We start from the raw sequence: 19,028 nt of genomic DNA on the forward strand, positions 1-19,028 counted from the left end.
TTTAACGCCTGTAAGAGAATAAAATAATTTTAAGTTTGGGAATATTTATTAGGTACTGGAATCACAAAATAAATATTAATATTATTTTCTTCAATATCATAATTGGAAAATATTATAATATTAAGCTATGAAGTTAATTATGAGGGGGGTGTAAAGCTGCAGCTTCAGACTGCTTCTCTGGTTCCTCAATACACCTCATCTTGCCGAGGAGGCGATCGTTCTCATCTTTCAATGCCACAATTATTTCTTCTCTTTCCTGTGGACGACAGTAAAACATGTTTTTTAGTTGCTTGTGCTTATAATTGACGGCATGAAACTACCGTGAGACTCAGTCATATTAAATATATTGACCCGGATAACTCCACGGGTATAGTGGTTGGACGGTACCTCCGAAATGGAAAACGGTGTTAAATACTCGTGCTGCGTCATCGGTGTGTGTGAACGTACCTTTACAGAGCGATGTCGTTAGTGTTGTGTGCTACCCTACATTTGACAGTTGTATTGAGAATGACGATGAAAATGCGGGCAGTTGTGTGCCGGTGTCAGTTTCGTCGGGTAGTCGCGCGAGCAGAGCGGCGGCGCGCAGTGCGCGTGTTGCAGCAGCCGCCGAGTGGCGTTGCTCCGAAGACGAAGGGCTACGGATTAGCCCGAAACATGTCGGGCTAAACTCGATTTAAGACGCGAGTTATCTGGGTCAATGCATTTAATATGAATTGACGGCATTTGATTACTGCGGTGCGTGTAATGAGAGTTCCATACGTAGACTGAATTTCAAGCCAATCGAGCCGCTGGAACGTCAAAATTCGCTTACAAGATTTGTAAGCTTGCTTCACCGCCACAAAACAAACGAAGTGCCATGTTCTGTACGCCACAGAAAAATGAGCGACAAATCGACTTGATTTTTAATTCCATTGCAGAAGATGTATACATGAACGTGGCGTGTGAGGCATTCCATTGGCTGTCACGATTGGATGACTAGCGGTGAAGAGGTTCATAAAATTGTGTTATAAGAAAAATACAAACATTGGAACATAGAACCTCCTCCTTTTTTGAAGTCGGTTAAAAACGAATGGGATATTTGTTACACGTGAAAATATTTAAGTAAGGATAGTTAAAAACAATATACGTCCAACACTAATAGAACATTTTCGTCGTAGATTTAATGTTTCACCTTGTCACACCAGTTTTTCAGTTACATTAAATATGCTTTCCTCACGGTACCTATGATAAAGTGCAAAGGTCGAAAAACGGAGCAAACTCATTGTCGTTGTTTTTTAAACTTACTCGCATAGCTCTGTTAGTAAGAATATCATACCACAGAACCAAAAACCCACCTCAATCTTCTGTTTAAACTTCTCGTCGAGTTGCTCTCGGTCTTCGGTGACGTGTTTCAACTTGGCGCGCGCAGTGGCCGGTGGGATGTACCGCGCGGAGAGACCCAAAATGGATTCCATTTGGAAGCAGCGCGTGCGTGTTGATTTGAGCTCCGTCCGTAGATTATTAATCTCAGTGAGCAGGGTACAATTCTCCTATGGGAAAGCAATGTAGCAAATTATATATGACCTCTACGTAACTGGAGGTGCTAGAAGATAGGTAGATATTCGAATCGGAGTTTCGAGTTGGAGGAATTCGAATATTTACTGTCAATTAAACCACAAAAACGTATACGTTTTTAAATAGTTGCTTAAGTTTTTGTGGTAGGTAACGAGGTTAGAGATCAGGCTAATTATCGAATCAATAAGTTATTGAAAATAATTGGATTTGTTTTACCCATGAATCAGCCGTCGATTTATCATGCTAGTGATGTCGCCTGATCTCTTTCCACAGACCCCTCAGACGATTGAGACTTTCTCCACGAGATCGAATCGGACAGGATTTGAGGAGATTGGCAGAAGAACCAAAGTAAGGGACATAGCTTGAAAAATTGCCATACATAAGTGGCAGATGGCGAGGCACGTTGCTCAAAGAACTGTTAACCATTGGAGCCAATACGTTATTGAGTGGCGGCCACGTACCCGAATACAGGGTGCGTGGGCCCTCTACTAGGTTGACTGATCTGACGAGCTAGTAAATAGCTACAGGATTCCGATGAGCGCTGCCAGCTCAGGTCCAATTATCGTGACGTTCTTTGTGGAAGGCTTATGTCCAGCTGTAGACGTCTTTCGGCTGCCGACAATGATGATGATAGTAACACACTTACGTCCATTATCTTGTTGATATCGCTCTTCGATCCTCCAAGGGCTTTGGCGAGTTGTTGCTTGAGGCCGGCGACCTGTTTCTCAAGGTGGTCCCTCTGACGGTTGAACTCGCGAATGGCCTCATCTTCCGCGATTCGGCTCCTCACAAAATCAATGTCTTCTACGTACTTGTGGAATAAGGCCTGCAAATCGCATTACAGTTCATATTTAATTTAAAAATGTTATCGGAGAAGCCTCACCTTTGGCCTCATCTGCACTTTACATCAGGGGATAGGGGTCAATCATGGTCAGAGGGCCTATTCCGAAGTTCGAAAATCTTGACACTTATCTCTGACGAGGGACCGGACGACACGAACTTCTGTTTTCGAATTTCATTGTAGCCCTGCTGTCTTACGTAAAAAAAGACACTCCTAACTAGCTATTCAGGTGTACTGAAGGAAATAGGTAGGAATTCCTAATAATGAGTAAAAATATAAAAAAGTAAAAATATTTGTAAAAATTTCATTTTTAATACAAGCTGGTGTTGCAGATGTTTATGGGCGGTGGTGATCTCTTACCATCAGGAGACCCACTTGCTCGTTTGCCATCCAGTCAAATAAAAAAAAAAAAAGCTTTTTACTGACTGTACTTGTATTAAACTACATTTACATACCGAATTTCAAGTAGATGCCATTAACCGTTGAAGAGTTCCGTCCTGTGGAGACGATCCTGGCCAAACTACCAGGATGTCACTACCAGATTATTGTACTGTCACGCAATTTACATAGGTAAGTATACCAAATTTCAAGTCGATCCAACTACTGGAAATTGGTCGATTGTAACTTGCAAGATTTGATTACAGACGGACAGACACAGACAGAGACAACGGGACAGGTGAAACTAAATAAAAGCTTATAAATAGTTAAACATCCTGCCAACACTGTCTCACAAGATATTAAAACAGCATGTTTGTAAAGATGCAAACTCACTTTCACGTTTAGCTTTAGTTTCATCGGATCTTGAAAGTTAGCTGTCATGTTGTGAAGATCAATTTTTATTTTCTTTAAAGTGTTCTTCAGCGTCAGATTTCTGTCGGCCTCGCTCAAAAAGTCTTTTTTCGCCGAAGATAATTTCTCCGTCAACTGATTGATTTTAAGCTCTATAAAAATAAGAAAGATTGAATATTTTTAACCACTCATTGTCATACTTAACTCCAAATTAAATAATATTTAAACTACAACAGTGCAAAGATTGTGATTCTAGAAAAATTATGTCTAACGCACAAAAGTAAAATAAAGGACTAAATTGGTTCTGCGTCAATCGCACCATCTCTACCTAGATACAGATGAAACAAAGATTATACGTGTGAATGTTATGACAAATGTGCTATAGTTAATAAAGTAGCGTGACAAATCGCGATGCCATTTACACTCCTACGTGACAAGTGAAAAAAATTACAACTGAAAGTTGTTAGCAAATGGAGTCTTATTACCCCGGAAAGATCTTGCCTTGAGCAGCGTCTCTAGAGATACTTCCAGCTCGAGTATACGAACTTTTTTGTCTTTAATTTCGCGTTCTAACGGCTCAATCTGTTTCAAAGTAAGCGAGTAAATTAGCAGCTGTAACTTTTTTCATATTTTTTCAAATATCCACTACTTATTTATCTATAATTATTGACCATTGGCTACAACGCCAACATACCAAGATCATGCTTAAAATTAAGTAGCTTCAGCTCCTCATTTTCCATATCATCTATTTGGGTCCTCAATTCCCTTATAGTTCTTTCTTTCGGTTCGATCTACATAAAAATACCTACTCATTAACTTTTAATTTTTTTAATAATTTGAACCTACCTATGCTATACATAAATAGAAGGTAAGGTAGTAGAACAAAACACATCAACCTGATTTTTAAGTTCCGTTATCTTGAAATTCAAAACAAACTTGTATTTTTCCAATTCCTGCTTTTTACGTTTTAATTCGTAAATTCTTTTTTCTTTATCTTGTATTGTACCGTCTCTTTCTTGGATTTCCTTCTTCAAATCAGTAACGTCGCGCTCTAAGGTAGATATCACCTTTTGAAACTGTTTGTGTTCAGCTGTATAAATAAATTAAACATAAGTAGTTAATTTGTTGCTATTTACTAGATAGTGATATAATTATAAGATAATAATATTAAAACGACCAATAACCGATACTAACATTTAAGTTGGGCTACTTGATGCTTAAACTCATCGATTTCCTTATTGGCAGATATCAATTTCTTTTTCATAAGCCCCGTCTCTCCTTTAAGTCTGACATTGGCATCTTTCTCTTCCTTCAACTGAACTTCGTAGGCAGTTCTAATTTCTATAATTTCGCGATCAGCATCCTCTTCTATTGATGACTTTATTGTCTCGTGTTCACGTTTCTCCATATCGGTTTGTTCTTGCAACTGGAAAACAAAACAAGAATTAAAAAAAAGTAACAAAATAATGAACTTTATTTTTTAATAAGGTAAGCAAACCTCTTGCAAAACAAGTTCCTTCTCTTCTAGCTTGGCTTCAAACATATTGTTCATTTCCCTTAAAGCTTGTCTTTTACTTTCGGCAAGATCCTCAAGCCGCTGTTCGTAATCTTTGCGCATTCTGGCTGTTTTGTCTTCGAGATTCTACAAATGAATCTTCATGATAATAAAAGCTGCTGAAATTGTATCATTATATTTAGTCTTTTTTGTTACCTATAACTTACCTGATATCTGTCGTATTCACTAATAAGTCTGATATTGAAATCTGCCTCCAATCCTTGAAGGGTTCTTTCATGACCCGAACGCAGTTTTGCGATGTCTTGTTGAATCATGCCTATTTCATGAGTATGCTCGTTCTCCATTGTCTGTTATATTAAAATAAGTTTTTGTTAAAAATTACATTTTTAATACAAGCTTTTTTGCTGACTGTACTTTTTGTTGACTGTACTTGCATTGTCATCTAAGCTACATTTCCGTACCAAATTTCAAGTCGATGCCATTAACCGTTGAGGAGTTCCGTTCTGCGGAGACGATCCTAGCCGGTCTACCAGGATTTCACTACCAGATTGTATTGTCACCAGATTTACATAAATATGCCTAATTTCAAGTCAATCGTACCACTGGAAGTGGGTCAAATTTAGCTTCCAAGATTTGACCCAAATAAACAAACTAACAGGGCAAGTTAAATAAAAAGCTTGTAAAAGTAGGTACATAAGTAAAACTTCAGTTAATTTTATACTGCTTATTAAATCATCAGGTTGCCGATTGTGTCAATTAGTTAGGTATACCTCATTCTTTTCTTTCAGCTCCTCAATAGCTGCACAGTATCCTTCGTGTACTTCTTTTAACTTTTCTGCTTGTGTAGCCTCGGCTTGACGCAGTTGATACGTATGTTCTGTTTCCAACTCGCTCATTCTTGTGCTAAGTAGCTAAAATTAGTACATACATATTATTAGTTGCACGTTGTATGAACATATTAAACCCCACATATATCCTGCATATCTTAGTTTGCTTCATACTTACGTTGATGCTGTTGATTTTCTCCTGCAAATCCTTCTTGCTTATCAAAATCTCTTTCGAATAAGCGAAATCTTTATCTAAGGCAATAGCTCTTCCATCAGCATTCGTAAGTCGCCATACGCAAATTGAAGCATCTTCAGCAACCGATACTAACGTCTGATCATCATAAGACAAAGCTATGCATCCTACTTTCTTATTATGCATATGGAATTCATTGAATATAGCCTTATCTAAGAGAGGAAGGTGGACCGAAGTTACGCCTCCTTCACCGCCAGTTATAAATAGCATCATGTCTGAACGAGATAAAACTATGGTATCAAGACTACAGCCAATCAGTGGTAGATTCCGTCGGATTATATTGGCACCGATTTCTTTTATTTCTCCGTCAGAACCCACTGCATAGGTTAATTTTCCAATGCTAAAAGAAAGCTAATTGTAAGTAGGCATAAAAATATAATAAATCGTTAACACAGTTTGGAAACACATAATTGGTAAATATTACCTATTAGCAGCGCAAGCAGCAAACTGATTTGTCTTCAGTATAACTTCTCCAATTCGTTGACCTGTAGACATGCTCCATTCGTACACAGCTCCTTCAGAACCACAGGATACTAAGACCAAATCATTTGCAGACCACGCCAATGAACTAACCTTAGTGACAATAGTGTATTTTACTAGTGATGATCATCTATGAATTATTTAAACTAAAGTTATTAAGTTGAGACTTACAATTCCGTTATGTCCCTTAAGGTTGAACATATTTACGAAGGAAACTGATGAAAACACTTGTATGACTTGACCATTGACCGCAGCAAAAAGGTGACCGTTAGTGCTAAACTTAGCACGCTTGCAATTCCGAATTGGAAACTCCCTCATTACTTCAAAGTCGTCGATCAGCACTACCATAAATCGTAACTTATCTGAGAATCCTACTATTGCAAATAGACCTGAAATAGGAACATTCATTGAGTAAAACCGGCTAAGTGCGTGCCGGGAAAATGTATAGGTAATGTTTTTGATAGATTTATCCAACTCTACTATATACCTACCCCACACTGGGTTTGGACATGAAAAAAAAACTATCCCCGCTGTCGACGGTGACGTGGTCACCATATACACACACACACACACACACATATATATATATATATATATATATATATTAGTGATGGGCCGAATGTGGTTTGAACCGAATACTAACTTCGGCCGAACTTCGGTTCAATAAAATGCCTCTACAGTCTGTTCAATATAGAAATGGACAGAAGGAAAATAGTGTTAGTTTCATTTATTCATTAACTAGCTGTTGGCCGCGACTCCGTTCACATAAAATTCGTTTGTTGCTATCCCGCGGGAACTATGGAATTTTCTGGGATAAAAATTATTCTATGTCCTTCCCCGGGACTTGTACTATCTGTATACCGAATTTCATCTAAATCGCTTCAACGGATAAGACGTGAAGAGGTAGGTAACAAACAAACATACAGACTTACAAACTTTCGCATTTATATTAATATTTGTGAGATTAACTTTGCTAACTTTCATATCATAATTTAAAAACAATAAAAAAACTTATACTATTTTGCTAAAAACAGAAACGTGTTCCTATAAAATACCTAAAGAGGCAGAGGTAAACAACATTCTGCAAGAAACGGAACGCTTATAATATTGTTAATTTAAGAAATATTTTGTACATTATTTTATAGTTTTTAATCGATAGTTTGAATCTAAATGTGATGGACCTTTAATCATATACAATAGTTAACTTTTCACAACTGAAGCACTGCTCCAAATTTTATGAAATTTGGAATGGAAAAAGCTTGAACTTCATAGCAGGAGCTACGAGTAAAATATTTTTAAACAGGGAATAAGAGCGGATGAGTCCACGAAACACAATTATTAAATAAATGTATAAATATAAATTGAATTAATCATATTATGTAGCGAATTACGTTGTAATAATGTGTTATTTTGTAAGTAATAACAAAAATTATGACTTCATCTTATTCTTTAATTCATTTTCATAATCATCATCATTACGACTTCACAAAAAATGTTAAGAACCCCTTCTTCTGTGATCTTCTAGAGTCCAATGTTATCCTGAATGGAGTATAGTGAATTCTAAATATGAGTAGATAGATTGTAAAATTTGATTGTTGGAAATACCCTTTAATGATTAAAAATACTTAATGTTCCTCAATGTTTAGTTTGTGAAAATTGTGAACCAAAAACTTGTTTTTATTTCAATTTACGAATTGTAATCAAGATGTTTATTAAAATAATAGGTACCTACTAAGTTTATTGAATTTTTGGTGCATATTTTACTGATATGACAGTTATGCTATCTTTTATTTTCAATCCAAATAGTACAAGTAAAGTAGGTTATTTTTTTCTAGTGCTGAATGTTCGGCATTTAAACCGGATGCCGAACTTGTATTACATGCTTTTCAAGTTTTACAGTCTTACCGGTAGGATGTAAAGAGACGCATTGAATCTCCTCTTGATATAATTTAATCATCTCTATATCATCGGTCATATAGTTCCAAATTCTTATGCTTTTGTCTTGTTCCCCTGAAGTCATGAATATGGGTTTCCAAGCGCACATAGAGAGCGAGTTTATTCGTCCAAAATGCATCGCAGGACCGAGCTCCGTGAACGGAATCTCTGGGTTCTACGAGGAAAAATGTTAGCATTATGATGTAACGTGATACAAAACGACGCCAAGTAAGTAGGTAAATATTTCCTCACCTGTAACATATGCTGTCCAAACAATTTGACATAGTAAAGTTGCTTCCTAAGTGTCGTTATGAGCAGTGTTTCTTGGTTAGGATCGATAGCTATGTGCTGAATAGCATCGAGAGGAGACCAAAGTGGATAATCACGAGTGTGCCTTGATGAGAACAAGATATTTCTTGTTAGTTCTTAGTTGGAACAAGAACCGGAAGTAATTAATCGTAAAATAACCGATGCGTACTTATAACATTTCCTTGAAATCCTAAAAACATTTCGCTTCCTGTAGTGATGAATAGTTTCTTTCTCGAACATGTGCACGTATCCAGGTCCACACGCGAATACAAATCCTAAAGCAAAGACTTAAGTAAGTAATATCGTTGGAAATAACAAGACTTATCGATAAATGAGTAAAGTTATCAAGGTCGAAAAACATTTAACTTCAGTTCAACCAGCAGTTTATCCTTTTAATAATCGTCGAATTATAAAGTTAGTGATAAGCAAACGAAGTTTAGGTACCTATTAATAGTGTGACAATATTATATACTTAGGTACAATACATTATCTAATACTAAGTTAACAATATACCTTTTTTTAGATGCCTAATGTTGGAGTTTTTCCAGGGATATCGTTCTGGTACGTTCTGTTAAATCTGTGGCAGGTCTATGTTGTTTATGCATGTACAAACAGACCTCTGGACGCCGAATATAAAAAAAACTCACATAAAACCCTTAAATACTAACATAACACCTTTAATTTCATATTAAAACGTGTCTTGTAACTTTTAACTGACTATCTTAAGATTTATTTAAAAATTTGAACCAGAGTATTTTTTTTATATGATAGGGCCAAACGTGCAGGAGGGTTACCTGATGGAAAGCAATCACCGCCACCCATGGATATTCATAAGTCCATAACATAAGCTGAGGTAGTAGCCAAAGCATTTAGACTACATTAATCAGGTCTCCTGTCCTATCCACAAACAACCTCCCCGCCAAATTTTATGTTTCTAGGTCGTCTGTTCCTCAAATAACGATGCTTAAACGCTCTATGTAATTAAATGGGCCCTGTTCTGTCTCTCTACCTGTTATACTAAAGATAGTAAATCGGCAAGTGCAACTTTGCTAACCTATATTGATACTTAATGCCCTTGTTTAACGCAAATTAAGTACTGTTGCTAAGTTGCAGAATTAAACATTTTTATTTCCTTTCCGTTCCTAATTAGTCATAATGAAATCGTGTGCTACTGTCGGTAAACCGTGAATGACTATGCAGAAAACGGTCATTGATCGCTAGGTTTCGTTCGCGTCCAATAGCTCTGCACCGGTTCGCTCACTCCACGCGTGTATTATTTAACTATTAAGCAATTAAACAACAAGTCTTCTTCATTGCCAGTCCATTGGTCTACTATTGGTAAGATTATTATCTCTACCAAAAGATTTTTACTTAGACAACGACAGTCAGACAGACTGTAATCGGCACAGTGTAAGTTGTTATTTTATTAACGTACTTAGGTGGTACTGATATAAGTTAAGGCACCTACCGCTCCGTATTAATAAATAGAAAGTCAAACAGGCATTCACATAAAATTATAAAATTATTGTAACGGCAAAAAAATATATTTATTAAGTAGGTATGTAAGTAATGAGCTTGGTTTAGTTTAATATTAGCGTGATCGTAAAAAAGAAAAATCATTGCTATTGCTATACTTACACGCAAATACGCTTTCTCCAAATGAGCTAATTCCATTCTATGCGTAGATAATTAGGTATGTAATGTATGTAGATCTATTCGTAAGTAAAAGTAATTACCTAGTACCTACCCAAATTATATTCACCTAAATACAGTCTTTCAACTTTACAATTTGCCCCACAAATATAATTTTTAAATGACTTCATTGTTCAAGTGTTCAATTTGCAGTTCAAGCAGCAATTTCCACTAGAAAATAGAGAATAAGGCTCCGTTTCCACCCGAGATGTGCGGTGCGGGGATGTGTTGCGAAGAATGTGTTTTTCATGAACCAATAGGAACGTTTCATTTACCTCGCCTCGCTCCGCACAACTGTTTCCATCAGAGATGTGCTGTGCGAGGAAAGAGGAGAGAGAAACATTTATTTAGGTACACATATTCGATACACATAAAAATACATTAGATGGAAAGAATAAAAATAACATCGAATAGTATAAAGTGGGCCCCACTCAGCATAATGTTATGGCAAGCCGAGCCGCAACCCTGTTAGGTAAATGAAGCGTTTCTATTGATTTGTGAAAAACACATTCCTCGCACATTTTTGGTGGAAACGCAGTCTTAGGCTCTTAAATAACTTTATAACTGCTAAGTATCTACTAATATCGCCATGCGGCCAATAAGAACTGGTGGAGAAGTATCATAAAGGCGGTGGGCCACTGTATGGATTGAGCAACTCCCCCGTGACCACAGCCATTCTGTCAAGAGTGAACGAATGTATGCATGCATGATTTACTTACCTTTTGGAAAATTGACAAAACTGGTCACTGGGTAGACCTCCCCAGCGCCTTCGGAATCCTGGTCACTGGTGGTCTCTTGTTTACTTGAAGTGCTTGTTTTGTCCCCTGACTCCTCAGCTCCCCTGTAAAAAACTATGTGAGTTAAGATCCTTTCAAAAGTAGATCAATTCACATGTTAATTCAATCAAAGTGTGCCATAAAGCATCTAACATTAATTTGCATCTCACATCTTTTACAAGTTAACGGTCCAATTATCACAAATTGCAGATTTAAGTTCAGTATGGTGATGACCCGATGACGTATTGAGATTTTTGAACAAACCTGAGAGTTCTAATTAATTGGCTAGTCTAGTAAAGTGGGCCGCTCGCTGCATCGACATTAACTGATGCTAATGTTACATTGACCTAGCATCTACACGTCGAAGGTTAGACGTATCGCCTCGTAAACAAGCGTTAGAATCAATATTACGAGTGCACAACTGGATGCATTAACTTTAAAAACACATTCTTGATTATATTCTATTGAAAACGAGAGTCGAAGCACGAATCCATTTAGCCGCGATAATAAGGTCGCTGTACACCTACAGCGTAGAGTTACAACTAACATAAGACCTAGAGTCCGGTATGTTAGGTCTGCTAAATATGCATAAGTCGATTTTAGTCGATGGCTACATGGTTAGCAGCATCCAAAAGGTGCAACTTACTCCGTAGACTCCACTTTCTTGAGCGACATCTCAGTAATATCGAACGCCTGGAAAATGCAGTTCTGGCGCAACTCCCCATTCTCGATCATCATGATGACTCCGTTGTCTGTGCCAATCAGTATGCGGTCGGGCGACAGCCACATACAGCTGGTTATGTTGATCTAGTGCAAACACACTGAATAAGCGATGACCTTTGTACAGTTACTCCTGGTAGGTACCTATTCACACTATTCGCTGCGATTTATTTACGTTACGCCAGTCTTAACTGCTTAAGTACCTACCTACAGAACCTTGGGTGAACTGTTTTCACATGGAAAAATACTTGTTATATATATATATACATTTTTTTTTCATATTATGAGCAATTGTTATTGCTAATTACTACGTCTACGGGATGTCAGCGTAGGATTTATTTTATTGAAACGTTGAAAATCAGTAGGTATTGTGAAATCAACTCTTGTAAGGTAGGTACCAACGAACGAAAACATTCCCAAACCGTCGGTATAGCATACAAAGCTGATTTGGTTAGTTACAGATTCTACTAATAATAAAACATGTATTTCGGTGCTCTACAACTCACATTTTCAGCTTTACACCAACCCCATTGTCTCCACACGGTTTCTGACACGTTCATTATGCGAAAAGTATAAGGCCCGGTTATAACCACTAGCGTTGCATCTGAAGGATTGCATTGTACCTACAAAACACAAAAAACTCAAGTACAAATTGGTCAACGGTACAGACTACATATGTATTTCTAACAAGCTTGATAGAGCCAAGCTCTACCACTAACGTGGCAACTCCAACCAATATATGGAATATGGAAGTGAAATGGACTCCTGCCTCAATCATATTTATGCTTAAAACATCGAGGGTCTCGGAGGGCATGATGCCGGAATACACTTGAACTGTTTGCATCCTTACAGCCTGCGCGTGCTGCCAACCTCGGTAACCACTGTGTGGTGAGTGAGCTTCGCGGCTGAGCAAAGAACAGAAAACACTCGCAATGCCACCTTTTGCGTGTATTTAGTACCTAGTTGTGGCTTGGCCGTTACGTGGAGCCGCTTCTAGCTTTGATAGTATCTTTATTTTATTTACATACTACACTACCGTATAGCTATAGTCACTTACACTTTCAACGGTCCCTTGACCACTTGGATTTTGTGCTTTGGCATGACTCTCCACTTTTCCTTTATCCCAGTTGTAGTAATACAAGTACCAATCAGGTTCGCCTGTTATGGCTACAAGATATTTGGAATCGTAGGAAAACTGGACGCAGGCGAACTCCCGCGCCGTTGAATTCTCGAACGGCACCGTCAATATTTTACGTCGCTTGTACGTTGTGAGGTCGTAGATAGTTATGATAGGTTTTTGCCCTTCTTCTGCGATTTCGTTTAAAGCAAGCCATCGTCTGAAATTTATTTATTTCAATAATACAAAACTTTTTTAACATTTTCGGTTGAGCCAGAAGGGATTCGAACCCGGATCTCTTAGCTACACGCGCCGAGTAGGTACGCTGTTACTGTACCACGTCGCTCCCAACCAACCTACCCGAAAACATTTATCACTTGCACGCCATAGTTGTGTGCGCAAGCGAAAAATATTGAATTTAAGAAAAAATTGCGAGGTCAATCATCTGCTCCATAATGACAAGTATTTTAACCATATCGTAAACCCGTAAAAGTAACAAGTTTGGAGTTGAGATAAAAAATACAAAAGATTCCAAAAAAAACAATCATAAGTATTTTAACGTTTGGGTATATACCTACTGAAGCTTACCTGTTAGGTGCTAAGACTATGGATTTAATAGGTTTATGCTTATCTTGAAGTCTAATGAACTTCTGCTTTTTCTGAAGATGGTTGTATATCACTATGACGCCTCCTGCTGGATATATGATATCCGATTCTGTCAGGTAATGTGCATTGTATCTGTGAAACAATTGTAGTTAGAACCTGATATTAACCGGTTTAAACCTATAAAACAAGGAACAGGAGGTGATTGAAAAATTGGTAGTTAACATTAAAATTCATAACATCGGGGCTATTTTGTTATTTACAGTTTTCACAGTTATTCAAAAACACAGTCTCTTATTGCTGCGCCAATTGGAAACGGTTAATTTATAAGTAAAAATCGTGACACTTACTGGATGTCCGTCCTTAGACCGTAGAAAAAGCGTGCCGAAAGATTCGGCGGAGATGCCACTGAACTCATGTTCTAGATTATAACGTAAATAAACGCTTTCGTAAAACAATATTAACTACTGCAAGTATAAACCAAATACTTATACAAAACTGCGGTTACCGCTGGAGATCAAAAATTGATCGCGTTACACCCTGCAGTTGTGTTGTCATGGATACTGAAACTTGCCTGAACTAACTAGGCTGACCTGACGTACTTTTTAGACAAGTAAATAATGAATAAATAGGTCAGTAACATTCGGGACCCAACTTGGAGGAACACAATGATGATAAGTAGGTACAAACTATCTAAAAATAGGAATAGGCTAACCTACAATAAATAGGTACTACTTATGTGTAGATTCTACTGTAGAACATAATAAGATAGCTTACAATGGTTACAAATTATATATATTAGACTTAAAAAATCCATCAGAAATTCCGATTCGTCTTTTTGTTTTTATATACATATATTAGGTACTAATGTATATCATTCCATTCAGTTTAACATTAAAATAAATTAAAATTCGCTTCAGGAAAGGTAATGATACTGATAATCCACTTTGTTCAGCAAACTGCGCATCGTAATGGAGCGTTCGCCATTTAACCGAGATCCACCTGATTGCTCCTCAATGCCGTCTGTAGCAGCGCATCCTCTCTGCAATTTCCGAGACAAGTCACAGCTTCCTCCGACAACCCACGCGGACCAACTCAGCTCACCTCACTCTATTACGGAATCTCTGTGCGATATCATACCAAGAGAGCCACGGCGATCACCTAGGCTACCTGATAGAGGCCTGACACGCTTTCGGCAATGCTAATAATTAATTGTTCGTTCTAGTTTTGGTTACGACTTTTATTTACACTTATTGTTCCAAGTTTCTCTTTTTGTTTAACTAACTACTTAAATAATGATCCGGCTGATTAAACAGTTATCTATCTATGTACAACGAGTAGTTGTTTACCAAGTCTTTGTTAATAAACCCTAATTACTTTGATGTCTAACGTCCATCAAAATGAGATAAAGTCCACCAGCAAGTGACCCATTCAATGAATTGACGATATCGAGCGCAAGTGGCCGCTGGTGGCGCAATGACTGCATCTGCACTGGGAACCGCACACTACACATGTCTTAACTCACTGTCCTGTGCGGCATGAGGTTGTCGAATTCTGACCCTTATTTTCATTCTAGGCTTGGGCATCTATTACTTATAAAGCTAAAAACCGGTCAAGAGCGTGTCGGACATTCCTAAAATAGGGTTCCGTAGCCATTAGGAAAAAAATAAGTAATCTTTTTCTAAGGATTTCGTATTTTATACGGAATCTTCCAAGTTTAGGTATATTTTATACCTTAGGCTGCTATTTACTCTTAAACTACTAATTATTCTCAAGCAAACTTAGCCGTTATAGTTTTCCTTGAAAATTAATCTGAATTTTTTCAAATTTTTCCACCCATCGGTTTAGATTGTAGAGGGGGGGGGGACGCTCGATTTTAATGAACATTTGCACTTTAAAGTTGAATATTTTGCAAACAAATCACTGAATTGAAAAATCATTGTAGCAATCCCGAGACCAATCCAACAATACCCCACACTACAAGGTTGGATGAGAAAAAAAAAACACTTCTACTTTACGTCTATGAGAGGTACACTAAAACATATTTTTTTTTGTAATTTTTATTGTACCCTTTGTCGGTATAGTTTATATACATATTCGTGCAAAAGTACAGCTTTCTAGCATTGATAGTGCCTGAGCAAAGCCGCGGACGGACGGACAGACAGACAGACAGACATGGCGAAACTATAAGGGTTCCGTTTTTGCCATTTTGGCTCCGGAACCCTAAAATGGGTTATGTCCCTTTAATCTACAATACTTATTGGTATAAGACGTTATTGTATTTATTTTCGAACAAAAATCAGAAAACACGAGTATTGAACAAAGGAAGTAAGTGTATAAATCTTGTATAAATAGTAGACGAAGTTATACCTACGTATCACCGGATATGATTATGCTTCGAGTTATACTGTTTCAAGTGGAAACTCGGTTGGACTTCAACGTGTGCTAATTTCAAAGAACAAAGAAGACGATGACTAATTCCGGCTTTATTATCAGGCACCTCGCCAATTCCGTAAACTTTTACTTAAATAAAGGGAGTAAAAAAGGGATCATCGTGACCTATTATCGTTTATTTAGTCGCTCTCAACCGGTGGTAACTATTTACGGATGAGCAACCTACTTTCTCTAAGCGTATGTAAGTAAGTACGTACATTAATACCTAAGAGGCATTTCGTCTATTTTATAAATTTTTAACCGACGAAAAAAAACGGAGGAGGTTCTCCAGTCGACGCTTATAAGAGTATATACGAGTATATATATTTTTTATGTGACAACGCATAACTTTTTAACGAGTAGTCCGATTTTGATAATTATAGGTTCGCCATGTCTGTCTGTCTGTCTGTCTGTCCGCGGCTTTGCTTAGGGGCTATCAATGCTAGAAAGCTGTAAATTTGCTCGAATATATATGTAACCTATGCCAATAAAATGGTACAATAAAAAAATCAAAATAAATTATGAAATATAGACCTAAAGTGGGGGTGATTTTTTGTAGTTTGGTGTATAGTTGGATAGGTCTTTTAAAACCATTAGGGGGTTGCTAAAACGATTTTTCGATTAGGTGATTTGTATGCAAAATATTCAACTCTGAAGTGCAAATTGGAAAAATTTGAAAAAAATCAGGATGGTAGGTATGTCAAAGTCAAAATATATCAGGCTATACAAGCATTAAATACTACCATAACGAAGTTACGAGTATATATTTGACAATTATTAGATAGTATTAAGAGTAAAAGTAGCAGATCCTAAATCGGAATACTGTCCATGTAACTTAATAATACTTTGATATTAATTCCTTGACAATAATTGAATATCCGTTTATTTATAATATTTTTTGGAATTTTATATAAAAACGTATGCAATTTCCCAGAAAAGACTAGCCAGTCTGTAAGATGGAACTTTTCCTGTGTTTCTAGTAGCCGCTTATCGACGTTAGTGGCCGTCTTTAACATAATGGAAAACATAAAGCCCAGGGAGGATAGTTTCCATTTAAAATTAGGTCTTCAAATTATAACAGGTAAGATAAAAATTGACTCAATGTTCAGATATAAAATATTTAATCATTTACTTAGGATTAGTAACAAATGTAGCAGCTAATGCGGATATGACCAGGCTCAATGAAGTCGGTATCTTTTTACAGAGTAGTCCGATTTTGGCTTACCATATAATTCATTTACATAAATAAGATACAGGAATGGGGCAAGAATGGATCCTTGAGGCAATTTCGACCACAGATCCCTATATAATCGCTATTTGGAGGTAAAAATACCGAGGCCACGAATGCCATAAAAATTTAATACAAATAAAATATCATGATCCACACAATTTTCGAAACCAAAAAATTAAACCGCCGAAAAACAGAAAAGCAAAAAATTTTACAACAAAAAACCATGCAAATAATTTTCTACCAGTCTGAAGTCGGTGCCTCAGCACGAGCCAGCAGGAGTGGACCTATAGTCGTCTACCTTACCTTTATACTATACGCGTATAATTGGGCTTCAATCACTCCTGCTGGCTCGTGCTGAGGCACCGAATTCAGACTGGTAGAAAAATATTTGCATGGTTTTTTGGAGTCTGATAAATTTTTTGTTTTCACGCTTTTTGGTGTGAAAGATCTAAGATACAATAGTTGAATGTCAACTGCTCGTCACCTTTTATGAAAAAAATATTTTTCCGATGCAGAGACGTTCATTTTTTTGGAGTCCTGGTGCTTGGTCACCCGTTCCATTTCACCATTTTCGTTCATATGCGATGAGCTTAATAGCAAATGTGTTAAAGTCATTGAAATTCAACCCGTGAGGTACTTGTTATTGAGTAGTCGCTCCGTTGGTCAAATGTGGTCTTCATCATCAGTTCCACTTCACCAAATGATGATTTTCAAGAGCAAATGCACGAGTTACTACTAAATATATCGAAATTATCATAGGTGTCCCTAAAATATTTGAAGTTTTCCTCGATATCCTTAGGATCCAATCATCAGATCCTGATTTGGTGCTTGCTTATGGGACCTAATTGAAAGCATTCCTAGACGAACGAAAAAAAAAATTGAAATCGGTTCATAAATGACGGAGTTCTGAGGTAACAAACATAAAAAAAATACAACCGAATTGATAACCTACTTTTTTTGAAGTCGGTTAAAAATAATAAACCTTTTTCTCCTTTCTCTAGTCTGAAGTCGGTGCCTCAGCACTAGCCATCAGGAGTGGACCTATAGTCGTCTAACTGATGGGCTTCTATCACTCCTGATGGCTATTGCTGAGGCACCTACCGACTTCAAACTAGTACCTAGATTAAGGATAAATAGGAGAGAAAGGAGAAAAAGGTTTATTATTTTTTGCTTTTCGGTTTTTTATATGAATGGTACCATATTCTCGTGGCTAGTAAACTGCCCTTATTGAGCACTGCGGTTGTAGAAAAATCGATAGAACCAAGGCGTGTATTCCATTTGTGTGGTGTATTTTTGGTTGTTGGTGTAGCCGTGGCGTGATCCAAGATTCATGAATGACATAGCGTGCCGTGGGCGCCCTGTTTTCCTATAGTTTTACGTAGGTGCCCAACTGTACCCTTAGTGTAAGTTTTCGATTACAAAATACGTCTCGATCGCGTTCGCGTTAAAATCTCAATTTGTATGGAAACACGAACATCGCAAACGTTCCGCTAGAGGCGCTGTTCGTGTTTCCATACAAATTGAGATGTTAACGCGAACGCGATCGAGACGTATTTTGTAACCAAAAACTTACACTAAGAGTACAGCACCTCTAGCGGAACGTTTGCGATATTCGTGTTTCCATACATATTGAGATTTTAACGCGAACGCGATCAAGACGTATTTTGTAACCGAAAACTTACACTAAGGGCACTAGTCTTATTCGTCGATATATGTAGGTACCTATAGTGTCTGCGTGTTTATCTATAAACTTGGTAACTGTTAAGTATCTGCCAAATAAGTAGTCACCCACCTAAAATGATCAATTTGTCAACTTATAACATCACATTCAAGGTAAATTTTCCAAAGTTTACTCGACCTTCGCCTCCCTGGGTGACGCTACCGAGTCATGCAGCATGACGTCATTTTCACATCAGCATGCAGATATAGGCAGCTAGTTGATAGTTAAATTC

At 37.3% G+C, this 19,028-nt stretch overlaps 1 protein-coding gene across 3 annotated transcripts; it reads right to left on the minus strand.

Moving 5' to 3' along the window:
• Positions 1 to 33: 33 nt before the first annotated feature.
• LOC141437615 (cilia- and flagella-associated protein 57-like) lies at positions 34 to 13,985 on the minus strand. 3 transcript variants are annotated; one of them, XM_074101064.1, is made up of 22 exons: positions 13,763 to 13,985; positions 13,398 to 13,547; positions 12,750 to 13,029; positions 12,199 to 12,315; positions 11,619 to 11,779; positions 10,916 to 11,037; positions 8,674 to 8,779; positions 8,448 to 8,589; positions 8,166 to 8,370; positions 6,432 to 6,649; positions 6,205 to 6,353; positions 5,706 to 6,120; positions 5,471 to 5,611; positions 4,907 to 5,047; positions 4,683 to 4,826; positions 4,379 to 4,610; positions 4,081 to 4,274; positions 3,670 to 3,766; positions 3,167 to 3,336; positions 2,201 to 2,380; positions 1,335 to 1,529; positions 34 to 256 (listed from the first exon to the last, which is right to left on the minus strand). In XM_074101064.1, exons 1-22 carry the CDS (start codon positions 13,828 to 13,830, stop codon positions 134 to 136), a joined length of 3,750 nt encoding a protein of 1,249 aa, XP_073957165.1. In that variant the 5' UTR covers positions 13,831 to 13,985; the 3' UTR covers positions 34 to 133. The 3 variants fall into 3 exon arrangements, with proteins under 3 accessions (XP_073957165.1, XP_073957164.1, XP_073957166.1); XM_074101063.1 differs by lacking the exon at positions 3,670 to 3,766 and adding an exon at positions 3,879 to 3,975; XM_074101065.1 differs by lacking the exons at positions 34 to 256; positions 1,335 to 1,529; positions 2,201 to 2,380; positions 3,670 to 3,766 and having other exon boundaries at positions 3,215 to 3,336.
• Positions 13,986 to 19,028: the final 5,043 nt, after the last annotated feature.

The sequence above is a fragment of the Choristoneura fumiferana genome, chromosome 18, assembly GCF_025370935.1.
Source record: "Choristoneura fumiferana chromosome 18, NRCan_CFum_1, whole genome shotgun sequence".
Taxonomy (NCBI): Eukaryota; Metazoa; Arthropoda; class Insecta; order Lepidoptera; family Tortricidae; genus Choristoneura; species Choristoneura fumiferana.

What these genes read in the sequence shown, in the direction of transcription:
- LOC141437615 (XM_074101064.1), bottom strand. Translation starts at nt 13,830, where the DNA reads ATGAGTTCAGTGGCATCTCCGCCGAATCTTTCGGCACGCTTTTTCTAC. An exon ending in TTGGACAGCATATGTTACAG is followed by an intron (nt 8,371 to 8,447) that starts GTGAGGAAATAT and finishes TTTTCCTCGTAG; the next exon opens with AACCCAGAGATTCCGTTCAC. An exon ending in CAAGGCAAGATCTTTCCGGG is followed by an intron (nt 3,337 to 3,669) that starts GTAATAAGACTC and finishes TTATTTTTATAG; the next exon opens with AGCTTAAAATCAATCAGTTG.